The sequence below is a fragment of the Vipera ursinii genome (assembly GCF_947247035.1).
Source record: "Vipera ursinii genome assembly, chromosome: 11".
In the NCBI taxonomy this organism is placed as follows: Eukaryota; Metazoa; Chordata; class Lepidosauria; order Squamata; family Viperidae; genus Vipera; species Vipera ursinii.
In genome coordinates this window covers 12,218,400-12,230,861 of record NC_139524.1, presented here as the reverse complement: position 1 = coordinate 12,230,861, position 12,462 = coordinate 12,218,400, and the positions used below count along the sequence as shown (strand labels likewise).

The following is a 12,462-nucleotide window of genomic DNA, read 5'->3' as shown; positions in this document are numbered from 1 at the left end:
CTATCTGCCAAAGATATTCAAATAATTGTACCATAGCAAGTAAAACCACATTAAACCAATAGAAGCCAAGCAGATTGATTGGAATTGAAGGATTTACAATCCATCTCAGCCATAAAACACACCGTGTATAGGAGAAACAAAGCATTCAATGAAAGCAAGCATATATTTTGAGAATTTGGATCCTGCTGCAACAAGACAATGAATTCAAAACCTCAGTCATAAATCATCTAGTAAGGAAGGAAGAACCCTCATGCTTAATGCTAACAGTCAAGCCCCATGCTGGAAAACCTATGTGACTGTTCTTCCTTTGCTCCCAGTGTTGAGACATTTACAAAAAGCATAATTTGTTCCATGTGATGCGTTTTCTGGCCTGGGACACCTTAATGAAGCCACTGCCCACACTCATATTTTTGACTCCTTACATCTTCACTTAGGAATGTTGTAGGAGATGCTTGAAAGATGACCAGCAGACACCAGTTCTTCTCCTGAATCATGCAATCCAATGACCTTCTTTTCAGAGGCGACTGAGAACGTAGGACAACCAATGTATGACCTAGCCTCCAATAATTTGGGTCCCCATTGCTGCATTTGTTATGCACAAAATGCGGATTCTTTTAGTATTGCAAATCAAAGTAACAAGCACTCAGACCAACCGACTACTGGAAGTCCCCAAGTTCTCAAGATTAAGCAATGCATACAAGTTTAAAGGAAAGTATGTCTTTTCCATATTTTTCCCCAGTAATTATTCTTTTTTTCTCTCCAAGTTTCTAACCATACCAAGATCTGGCTTATTCAAAAGAAAGAAATTAAGAAAACAAAGCCATCATTTGAACTTTGTCACTTCCACAACTTATTGCTTCCTGTGACAAAAAAAGAGGTTTCTTTATTCATCATTGCCCCATCACTTTCTCCACAAAATGGTAAAAGAACAGCAGCAAAGTTCACTGCCTGATTTTTCATTCTCTCTCCCTCGCTTCTGCGATCCCCACTAAGCAGTTGGTTCTACCTCCTAAATTCAAAACTGGGCTCTTTTCTTTCGTTCCTGGATCTTCAGATTTTATACTACAGTTAGTCCTCGGCTTACGGCCACAAGCGAGCTCCAAAATTATGTTGCTACGTGAGAAATTTGTTAAGTGACTTTTGCCCCATTTTTACGACTTGTCACGTCGCTTGAATGAATCGCTGCAGTTTTTAAATTAGTAACCGGGTTGTTAAGTGACTCTGGCTTTGCTGGTCAGAAGGTTGCAGAAAGGGATCACGCGACCCCAGGTCACTGCAACCAGTTGTCAAGCATCTAAATGTAAATCAGACGACCATGGGGATGCTGTTATGGTCGTAAGTGTGAAAAATGGTCACAAGTTATTATTTTTCAGTGCCGTTGTAACTTCAAACAGTTACTAAATGAACTGTTGTAAGTTGAGGATTGCCTGTATTTCTTCCTAAAGACAATGGACAACGTTCCTCCAGGCCTTCCTGTCCTCTACTATCTTCTGGAGTCCATTTAAGCTCACGCCTACTGCTTCAGTCACTCCATCCAGCCACCTCATTCTCTGTCATCCCCTGCTTCTCTTGCCCTCAACCTTTCCCAGCATTAGGCTCTTCTCCAGTGAGTCCTTCCTTCTCATGAGGAGGCCAAAGTATTTGAGTTTCAACTTCAGGATCTGGCCTTCTAAAGAGCAGTCAGGGTTGATCTCCTCTAGGAGATCAAAATTAGAAGGATCAATAGCCAGGAGGACAATAGCTTTGGCAGGAAACAAAATGCATAGATCTGGTAGAGACAACTGGATGAGGTACCTTGGAAATAGGTTGCACAAATACTTCTCTTTGGTGGGGGGCGGAGGAATACTTTTACCTATATTCTCCAATTTTTGTAACAGGTACTCTGCCCTGGTTGACATAAAACCCTCTAGGCTATCATGCATTTTATTCCAGATACAGCATAAACCAGGGGTCTCCAACCCCCGGTCTGTGGGCAGGTACTGGGCCGCGGCATGCCAGAAACTGGTCCACACAAACAAGCAAAGCCCCATCCGTGGGATGCAGGCAGCACACAAAACCACACATTCTCCAGTCCACGGAAAAACCTCTCTCCGCAGAACCGGTCCCTGGTGCCCCAAAGGTCTGGCATAAACCATCCAACCTGACTTCGTATTCTCTGCCATCCAGGCTCTTACGACTTGTTCAACAACCTATAACAAAAGCTTCCTAGGTTACAGCAATGTGTGAATGCAGTTCAGGGAAAGTCTACCTATGATCCATGTCCTTGTTTTTACTGCATCTTTTTTCGGTTCCGGGGGGGGGGGAAACAACCCCAAGTTAAGCAGCTCCAGAAGACTTGCACAAACCTAGCCAGAGTCTCACTAAGACAGAGGTCAATCTTGATATCCTTAAATGCCCCTGTGCACTCGTTCTTATGTTCCCTGCTGTTGCCTTACTACAAGAGAAATTCAGTTTGACTTGGATAAGATAATAACAACAATTACCCCCCACCCACCCAAAAAAAAGAGACTCTACTCCAAGAAAAATATTCCAGAGGCTATTTGGGAAAAACAACAGAAAATGGGAATAAAAAAACAAAACACCAGAAGAATCTAAACTATTTCTCCTTTGTTTTAATACAGAGAAATGAGAAACCTACAAGGTAAAGACACAGAGAAGCGTATGCTGAAGAGCTTAATCAGAAACATAAGCAACTAATATTAACACGGTTTTAATCACAATAAACTAGAATGTGGTTCCAAACTCTCTGGAAACGAGGCTTACTAATACATGCCTCTTCTTCTGACTAATATTCTAGTAACCTTCAAAAACAACTTGCTGCTAGGTTTCCATAAAAGCACGGCAGAGAGAGGCCATCAACCACAAACGATGATCACGGTTTTCTCCAATTACGAAACTAATATTGTTCCTGAAAGTTTCCCTTCCCCCATGAATGAGGTTGTTTTTCTCAGGCTGCTTGAAAATGACTTTAGAATTTCTTGGGGCAATGCTTTTTAGCTGGCTTTGTCACTGTGAACTGATGCCGGCACGGTACTTGCTGTTTTGCCCTGTTACCCACTCGTTCTCCAATCCCAATAATCAAATAAACAATACTCCAATCAAGAAACTGCCAAACAAGCCAATAGTAAACAGCCCAGCCGTACCTCTAAGACCACCCCCACCAACACTGACAGGGCAAGCCATTAGAACAAGGGTCCCCAACGCCCGCTCCATGGACCAGTACCAGGCCGCGGCATGCCAGCAACTGGGCTGGACAAACAAGCAAAGCCCCATCCGCGGGATGCAGGCAGCACACAAAACCACATGCTCTCCAGTCCATGGGAAAACCTCTCTGCATGTAACTGGTCCCTGGTGCCCAAAAGGTTGGGGATTTCTGAACTAGAATATAAACTGAGGGCAAAGCCCACTCCTTACAAGCACTGATGATGTTACCTAATTTGGGTAAGGAAACACCTGCAAGAAAACAAGCAAGCTCAGAGAGCACCAAGGACCCCACAGCTCTCCTCCTCCTCCTCCTCCTCCTCCTCCTCCTTTTGTTCTGTACCAGCCTGCTACCGGCCCTGCAGAAAAGGCAGGGACAACCCCTTTACAAACGGCAAGAGGCTGGAATTACGTCCGCCAAATTTATAGCTACAAAAACAAACAAGACACGAACCAAGAAACAGGAGCTTTAAGAAACACGAACTATCCGAGCGGTTGCCTTCAGCAAACCAGCCCTCCCCACACATTCCCCTTATATAGAGTTCAGGGCATGGCTTCTCTCTGCCTCCTTCCGAGAAGCCCCATTGCCTTCCTCTGTTTACTCCTAATTAACTGCCTCCTGCGTTGGGCGTCCTTGAACAGGGCCAGCTGTGGGTCATCTTCATCCACACTGTCAGGCTCACACAGCTGGGTCTCCGTGGTGACCAAGTGGGAGGGGCCTGGCTGAGGGCTCTCATCAGCAAGATCTTCAACCCCCTCAGCAAGGTCTTCAACACCCCCCTCCTCCTCCTCTGAGTCATCCGACCCAACTGCCGAACCCACAGGCTGACCCTGAATCACAACACTTTCCCCAACCCCTTTACCTTCTAGCACTGATGACGTTACCTAGTTTGGGTAAGGAAACGCCTGCAAGGAAACAAGCAAGCTCAGAGAGCACTAAAGACCCCACAGAAGTTCTTTTATCAAGCTCTCCCTTGAGTTGCAATGAACAATTGAGAAGTCAGGGAATTTGCAAGTCTTAGACAGAATGGCTATTTGTTTATGCTCTCTCTCACACACTGATGCTCACATGTACATGAGCAGTATGTAAGTCCCTTTGAAGGATCTGAAATCCTTCTTCCCAAGTGTCATCTCATCTGGGCTCAGTTGGCACTTTTGACATAAGCGGTCCACTAACTCATTACCCGCTGTCCCTCGATTGTTTATCCTGGTTCTGTTTTCCACTCTTTTCCCAGCTTCCCATAATGGCTCACATTTAATTTCTTTCTTATGGGTCCTATTTGGCCTATGGCCATAAATTGTAATAATTGACCTGGAACTTTTGGGGGGGGGGTCCCAATGTAGAAAACGTGTCTACTTCCAAAATGATCTTGCCGGGGTTTAAGACTGAGAATGTGCTATATTTCAGTTTGGAGGAGATGGATAGATTATATTCAGAACAAATATGGGACTAAAAAGTTCCATTTAGCTTATGAGTAGATTTTAGTGGGATATTGTTATTGGTACTTTGTTTGTAGTTATGTTAAAGGGGAGTTAAAGCACATTATGAATTTGGTTAATTGTATATTATGCATAATTTTTATTTAGAATATGATTATTGTAACTATAACCCTGTACTTAGCTCTGGGAAGTGGGGGGGGGGAAGTGGGTGGGTTTGGGGTGGGAGGGATTTGGGGATATATTCTAAAATTTTGTTTTTGTAAAACTCTTTAATAAAAAAATATGAGAATGTGCTTAACCCAAAACTACAATGTGTCTAAATGCAGTAAAGAAGTAAAACAGTACAGTGCATAAATGGACAAGTTATCCAGAAATGATACGGAAATTCCAACGTCTACCTCTCCACTTTCTGATTAGTCCAGGGTTTTGTTTTACCTGCTTCACATAAAGTCTGCTCGAAGATAGGAAGAATTTCCCCCACCACCACCACCCCTTTCCTTCTCTGCTGACTAAATTTCCCTCCTGGAACTTCTCTGGGATTCCAAAACAAAGTCAACCACAAAAGTCAAGCTGCAAATCAAGGCCACCATTTAGATGTCCAATTTGGACACCACCCATCCCACTCTCCTCTTATTGAAGCAAGGTTGGCTCTCCCTTTACTCAGCAATTACTAACAATATCAATAAGCCATGCTGATACAGTGGTTGCAAGTGCAGTATGGCAGGCTGATTCTGCCCACTGCCAGGAGTTCGATCCTGACCGGCTCAAGGCTGACTCAAGCCTTCCATCCTTGCAAGGTTGGTTAATTGAGGACCCAAATTGTTGGGGGCAACGTGCTGACTCTGTAAATGGCTTAAAGAGTGCCGTAAAAGCACTATGGAGTGAGATATAAGTCTACTACTACATGGAAAGCATGGGTCATAGACATAAAAACAAAAAAATGTAAACGCAACTACCAAAATTTAGGGATATTTATGGATCCCTCAGCTGATAGAGGAAAGGGCCAAACATAAAAGGACAATAACAATAGTCTTCATTTTGGGTCATGTTCAGAAGGCAAAAGGGGGAGAAGAATGGGGAATTCACCGGCACGTGACCTTTGCTTTTGAGTAATTCCATTTGGAGCCCCATCCTTTAAGAAAGATGCAATCTGGAATAATTCAAAGAAGGACAGCAAGGATGATCAGAGGAGATTAGAAATTTAGATTTTTTTTGAGGAGAGTTGAACGAATTGGAAATATTTTGCCTTGAGAAAATAATTTAATTTGAGGGAGTGGGAAGAGAGCAATATGATACGTTTTGAAGGAAGAAAGTCAAACTTTTCATGTGGAAGAAAGTTAAAATTTGCTTTTTGTTACATTTATTCCCAACAAAACTCCCAGTTTGTATGTCCCAACAAACTGAAGAGGGATGCCAGGATCTGAAGTTGCTTTTCACTTATGAGACGTTAGGGCAAATCAAAAGTACCAGGAAGCTCTTGCTGGTTAGTTTCTGGTTTGCTGTGCCCAACTCTTCCTAGTTTGTTACCTTCCTTATCCACTGCATTAAGACAGATAAATTGCTTATGAATCAAAGGTCAGAATCTCAGCCATTCCGAATTATCCCTGCCTTCAAACACACAATCTTTGTGCATTCTTGTGTACTAAGCAAAATGATTTTTGTTTTAATCTTAGCAAATTGTGTGGAGCCAATAGTAGTTTATATAGCAAACCATGCCCTTTTAGTGTAAGGGAACCCAGTCACAAAAGCTCTTAGCATACCTTAGTCCATTTTTTTCAAAACAATTTCTATCTTTCTAACTCTGGGGCTATTTATTCAAAAGTGACTCAGTGTGTTGCATCCTCTCTTTGGTCTGATGTCACACATTGCCAGAGCACTGTTTTGCTGATTAATTCATCTTCCATTGCACAGAGACAATCTGACTCCTTCAACATCTGGATTCTCTCTGGGTGTGCAGACTTTGTTTGCTAACAGCATTCCTTGCAAACGGACATCGAACTAACCCCCCCCCCCGCATACAGCTGTTGAACCTATAAACATCTGCAGAACTAATGGCTTCTGAAAGGCAGACTTGTTTTTCCCTGTTTTTAATCTCTGCAAACTCCCTACTGTTTTACAAGGCTCAGACTCTAGCGGTACAGTAGACTCTGTGTGTGTGTGTGTGTGTGTGTGTGTGTGTGTGTGTGTGTGTGTGTACAGATTCTCTGCAAAACTTGTGTTCTTTAATTCAATAAAAGGCAGTTAATCAAAATAAGCCGATCCCTGCTCTATCACTTTTTCCATTATAATGTAAGCGTATTTCCTGTTATGGCTCCTTACAAAAATCACAGTGCAAATGGGAGAACGCAATCGTGTTTACATGCCAAACAAAATAAGACCCACTGAATCTGCTTAGTCATGTTTTTTCAGTTACACAATAAGAAAAAAAAGCAGGGATTGTTTCAGCCCCCGGATCATCTGTTTTGCTGAAACTTTAAACTATCAACTATTTCTCAGAGGAGTCAATGCAAGCCACAAGCTTGATTAGGGGAGATTTCATTCCTCCACCCCCACCCCACCCCGCATAAACCCACATTGTTTTCCTTCAAAAATTTAAGCCAAATGACAAACGTTATATCCCCTAATAGGAATTAGAATTCCTTCTCTTTGTCTCAAAACAAGTGATTAAAATTGGCATCTTCCAAGTTAAAATGAATGTGACATGGCTGGATCCCCTTTTCCATGGCTGTTCTGCTTTGTAAGGGTGTGAAAGGAAAAATCTACAAAGATATTAAGCAGATGGTATTTAGTATAATGCTGTATCTTTCTCATTACACTCTTGGCCTTTATATATATATGTTGTGTCCTTAAGATATCCTCCCATCAAACGTACAGTCTGGGAATGGCGAGTGGGAAAATTAGACAGGGCCTTCTTAGTAGCGACACCCATTTTTATGCTTTTAAAAACATTACAAGTTGTCCTGGGGATTTCTGCTTATGGTAAAGTGGGATTCGGATTCCATTAAGCAATCAAACAAGAGACGCATTTATTCTCTAAGCTTTGATACATGCCATTTCTGTTGAAAAAAAGATATACTATCATCTATCAATATATCATATCTCTATATCTATCTATCTATCTATCTATCTATCTATCTATCTATCATCTCTAGGTATATTTATATCTGTTTGTCTTTGTCTGTCTATCTATCATCTATCAATATATCATATCTCTATATCTATCTATCTATCTATCTATCTATCTATCTATCATCTATCTATCTATCTATCTATCTATCTAATCTATCATCTCTAGGTATATTTATATCTGTCTGTCTGTCTGTCTATCTATCATCTATCAATATGTCATATCTCTATATCTATCTATCTATCTATCTATCTATCTATCTATCTATCTATCTATCTATCTATCATCTCTAGGTATATTTATATCTGTTTGTCTTTGTAGAGTAGATTAGATTAGATTAGGTTAGATTAGATTAGATTAGATTAGATTAGAGTAGAGTAGAGTAGAGTAGAGTAGAATAGAATAGAATAGAATAGAATAGAATAGAATAGAATAGAATAGAATAGAATAGAATAGAATAGAATAGAATAGAATAGAATAGAATAGAATAGAATCAGAGTTGGAAGGGACCTTGGAGGTCTTTTAGTCCAACCCCCTGCTCAGGCAGGAAACCCTATACCATTTCAGAGAAATGGTTGTCCAATCTCTTCTTAAAAACGTCCAGTGTTGGAACATTCACAACTTCTGGAGGCAAGCTGTTCCACTGGTTAATTGTTCTAGCTGTCAGGAACCCTGATTCAACATGGGGCGACTAGATGCACTGGCATTCCCTTCTCCCTTTGTCTATTCTGCTTAATAATTCTGGGAACTGCACTCTCAACATCTGGAGAAGGCATCAGGTTTGGGAAGGTGTTTGAAGACCCTCAGCTTTCTCCAAGATGGCACTCTGGAAATGTACTCGGAGTACAATGTCTATCCTACACATCATGCTTGTGGGTCTGATGGCTGGGAATGTTGGACCTTACAATCCAAAATGCATCCTCATTGAGTGAGTTGTTGTTCAACTGTATTTTTAAATCACCCTAACACATAAGCCCACATGTGATTTTTTTTTAAAAAATGATCGTGATATCTCCTCTGCTAGGCAAGTATCTGGAACACACCACAAATAAACAAAAGAATGGATATCTCCATCCTTCCTTATCATTATTTTAGACAGGTTTTGCTGAAACCTTTATTTCTGGCAGGGTGGAGACATGTAAGAGAAGATTGAAAGAAAGTACTCTGATCCTTTAAAAGCCCTTTGATTCCTAAATCTAATAGAGGATTTGATGCCAGATCAACTCAATTAAATCTCCCCTTGCCTGCAGAAAACTACATTTTGTGGAGGAAAAAAAAACATAAAGAAGGTGGTGGGGGGGAAAGGTGGGAACAGCTGAACATCCTGCAGTGCAGGTCTTTGAAGGCTTCTGTTGACCTTTTATTCTGTACAAAAATCTGTTTGCAGTACTCAGAAAGGGCCTGGAGGTAGCCAAATGACTTGCCAATTCAAAGTCAAGGCATTACTCTCTCCTGGGAGTTAAAAACAGCCCGTTTGCTATGGTCCTCCCCGCTTCTCCTTCCAAGCTTGCTAACCCATGCAAGGTTAAAGCGAAACAATCCAATGGGAGAAAAAAAATAACAAATACCGTCCATTAAAAACATTTCAGTAGTTATTAAGATCAGAGAGTCTCAAACCAGCCACAAAAACTGGCTGGAACAAAGAAGATTTGATGCCTTTTCCCAAAAACCTGTGAAAGCATTGATGGAATTGGGGGCTGGATGAAAGAAAGTGAGCAGCTGTTTTGCTGCATTTCATCCCTAAGTAGATGAATTCAAAGCAGTTTTTTTTTAAAAAAAAAAAGTCTGCAAGATAATATTTTGGATGGAGAGGAGGAAGTCAGGAAGAGAAAGGGGAGCGATTGGACAAGGGGAGGGCAGGTTACATAAAGTTAGAATAAGTGTCAGAAAGAAAGATATGGAGAGGATGTCAAGAATAAAGAAGACTGCTCAACTCAGAGCTTCAGAAACAAAAGAGGGTCAGGAAGAGGAAGGGGGGGAGTATAAGATAGATATGTGGTTCCAAAATGTGACAGACAGATATGATGATAGATAGATAGATAGATAGATAGATAGATAGATAGATAGATAGATAGATATGATAGATATTGATAGATGATAGACAGACAGACACAAACAGATATAAATATAGCTAGAGATGATAGATAGATAGATAGATAGATAGATAGATAGATAGATAGATAGATAGATAGATAGATAGATATGATAGATATTGATAGATGATAGACAGACAGACACAAACAGATATAAATATAGCTAGAGATGATAGATAGATAGATAGATAGATAGATAGATAGATAGATAGATAGATAGATAGATAGAGAATAAGAAAAATGAAATCTCAGGCAGACAGAAAGAAAGGAGGGGATGTCAGGTAGGAAATGATGGTGCCAGAGAAACAGAGACCAAAGGAAGAACGACCCAAAGGGATGGATGGATAGATAAGATAGATAGATATAGAGATATGATATATTGATAGATGATAGATAGACAGACAGACACAAACAGATATAAATATAGCTAGAGATGATAGATAAATAGATAGATAGATAGATAGATAGATAGAGAGAGAGAGAGAGAGAGAGAGAGAGAGAGAGAGAGAGAGAAAGAAAAATGAAATCTCAGGCGGGATGTCAGGTAGGAAATGATGGTGCCAGAGAAACAGAGGCAAAAGGAAGAACGACCCAAAGGGGGGAAAACAAAAACAATCTATCGTTGTCTTTTTGAGCCCTTGTAAATTTCATGCAAAAGAAGAAAGAAAAAAAAATGCCAACAGAAGCAGATGAAAGTCCTTCAGAAAAACAAGAGTACATTCAGGGTCAGCGCTCCAAAAGGAAAGGAAATCAGATCCATAAACACCGCAGAGAATCCTGAAAAAGAAAAAAAACCGTGCACGAAAGCCAGAGGCAAAAACTCCCCCCCCCCCCCCCGCAATCTCTCACAAACAACTACTGTAGATGGAAACTCAGCAGCCCAGCCAAGGGACAGGGGAAGCCATGGCCAAAATGAAATCGAGGCAGCGGCTCAAAGGAAAAAAGAGAAGAGACAACAGGAACAAACTTCCTAGATCAGCCCCGCATCGCCGGGGCAAATAATCCTTGCTTCCCTTTGTTCTCACCAATATGCCTTTCACCCAAAACCACAGAAGACCTCCAATTGCCCAGGCTCCTCTTGTGTGTATTCCAAACTTACCGGCTATACAGGTTTTTTTTTAACTGTCATAACCCAGCGTTTCCCAACCTTAGGAACTTGAAGATGCGTGGACTTCAACTCCCAGAATTCCCCAGCCAGCTATGCTGGCTGGGGAATTCTGGGAGTTGAAGTCCACGCATCTTCAAGTTCCTAAGGTTGGGAAACGCTGTCATAACCAAACACAACCTATTTAACACTGGGGGAGAGGGGAAAAAAATTGTTGTGTCAGCACAGCTGGAGATTAAATTTTAGATGGCGCAGTGAAAAACCATCAACAACCCAAAGGACGCAAAAAACAATAGAGGAAGAGGATAAATCAGAAAAGAGCTGACACAGCAAACGTTTCTGTGAAGAAAACAAGGAGAAACTGTGAGGAACACAAGGGACATACCGGTAAGTGGAAGCGGAGATGCACGGATGCAATTATGCTTACTTAATTAACAGAATGAAGCTACGATCCTGCTATGACTTTTTTTTCCCTGCACCGATCCTGCTATGACTTTTTTCCCCCCCACCCAAATCAATCTATCTGTACTGAGGCACTGAGAGTGAGATGGGCAGCATATAAATTCAATTTAATTTCAGTTCATAAATAAAATACAGCCTGCGATCTTGGACGTGTCATCTTAAGCCTGCTTATTCTTCGAAATGATAAGAGAATATTTGTAGCCTGGGCGATGGATGATGCTGGTGGCCTGTTCTCCGAGCTTGCCTTTTAGCTTCCGAACATTTCATCACGAGGTGACATACTCAGCGGGACTTTAGTTGAAGCACTAAATTACCACTGAGGGTGACACCTAGCCTGGCGATGAAACGTTTGGAAGCTGAACCTCAAGCTCAGAGAACAAACCACCACCAACCTCCCTATCTTCAAATGACTTGCATCTAAGTAGATATCTGTATGGGATCTCAAGCCATTAAGATAGGCTTCTTCAACGTGGAGCCAGAGGCCTCCGACCTTTTGGGCACCAGGGACCGGTTCTGTGGAGAGAGGTTTTTTCGCGGACCGGAGGGTGCGTGGTTTTGTGTGGTGCCTGCATCTCGCGAATGGGGCTTTGCTTGTTTGTGCAGACCGGTTGCTGGCATGCCAGGGCCCGGTACCGGTCCACAGACCAGGGGGTTGAGGACCCATGATCTAAGGGATCAAAGCTTCCAGAATTCCTGACACGCTGAGAATTCTGGGAGTTGTAGTCTCAAAACATCTGGAGCTCTCAGGACAGGGAAGTGCGCGTTAGGGTGTCCCGCACAAGCGAAGCGAAGCTGTTCAAGAGGCCACTGACCCGTCATGGAGTTTTCAGATGTACACAGCTGTTCCCTCAGCTTTTCCACGTCATCCGGGTGAACCTGCTCGTAGAGGGTGCTGCCAAACCACTCCGACTGGGGCTGGTTCAGGACGGGCGTCACCGAGTCCGAGACGTAGATCACTCGGCCCGTTTCAGCAGCCACCACAAAGAGAAAGCCGTCAGCCGCCTCAAGGATAAGGTGCTTCAATTCCTTGAGAG

The 12,462-nt window shown here is 42.0% G+C and overlaps 1 protein-coding gene across 1 annotated transcript in view; it reads right to left on the bottom strand.

Moving 5' to 3' along the window:
- Window positions 1-12,462, bottom strand: part of ARNT2 (aryl hydrocarbon receptor nuclear translocator 2) — an 82,980-nt gene that overhangs the window by 40,278 nt on the left and 30,240 nt on the right. The window contains exon 5 of the mRNA XM_083371368.1: window positions 12,237-12,454. Coding sequence (XP_083227494.1) covers window positions 12,237-12,454 — 218 coding nt within the window. The remainder of the gene's footprint in view (window positions 1-12,236; window positions 12,455-12,462) is intronic.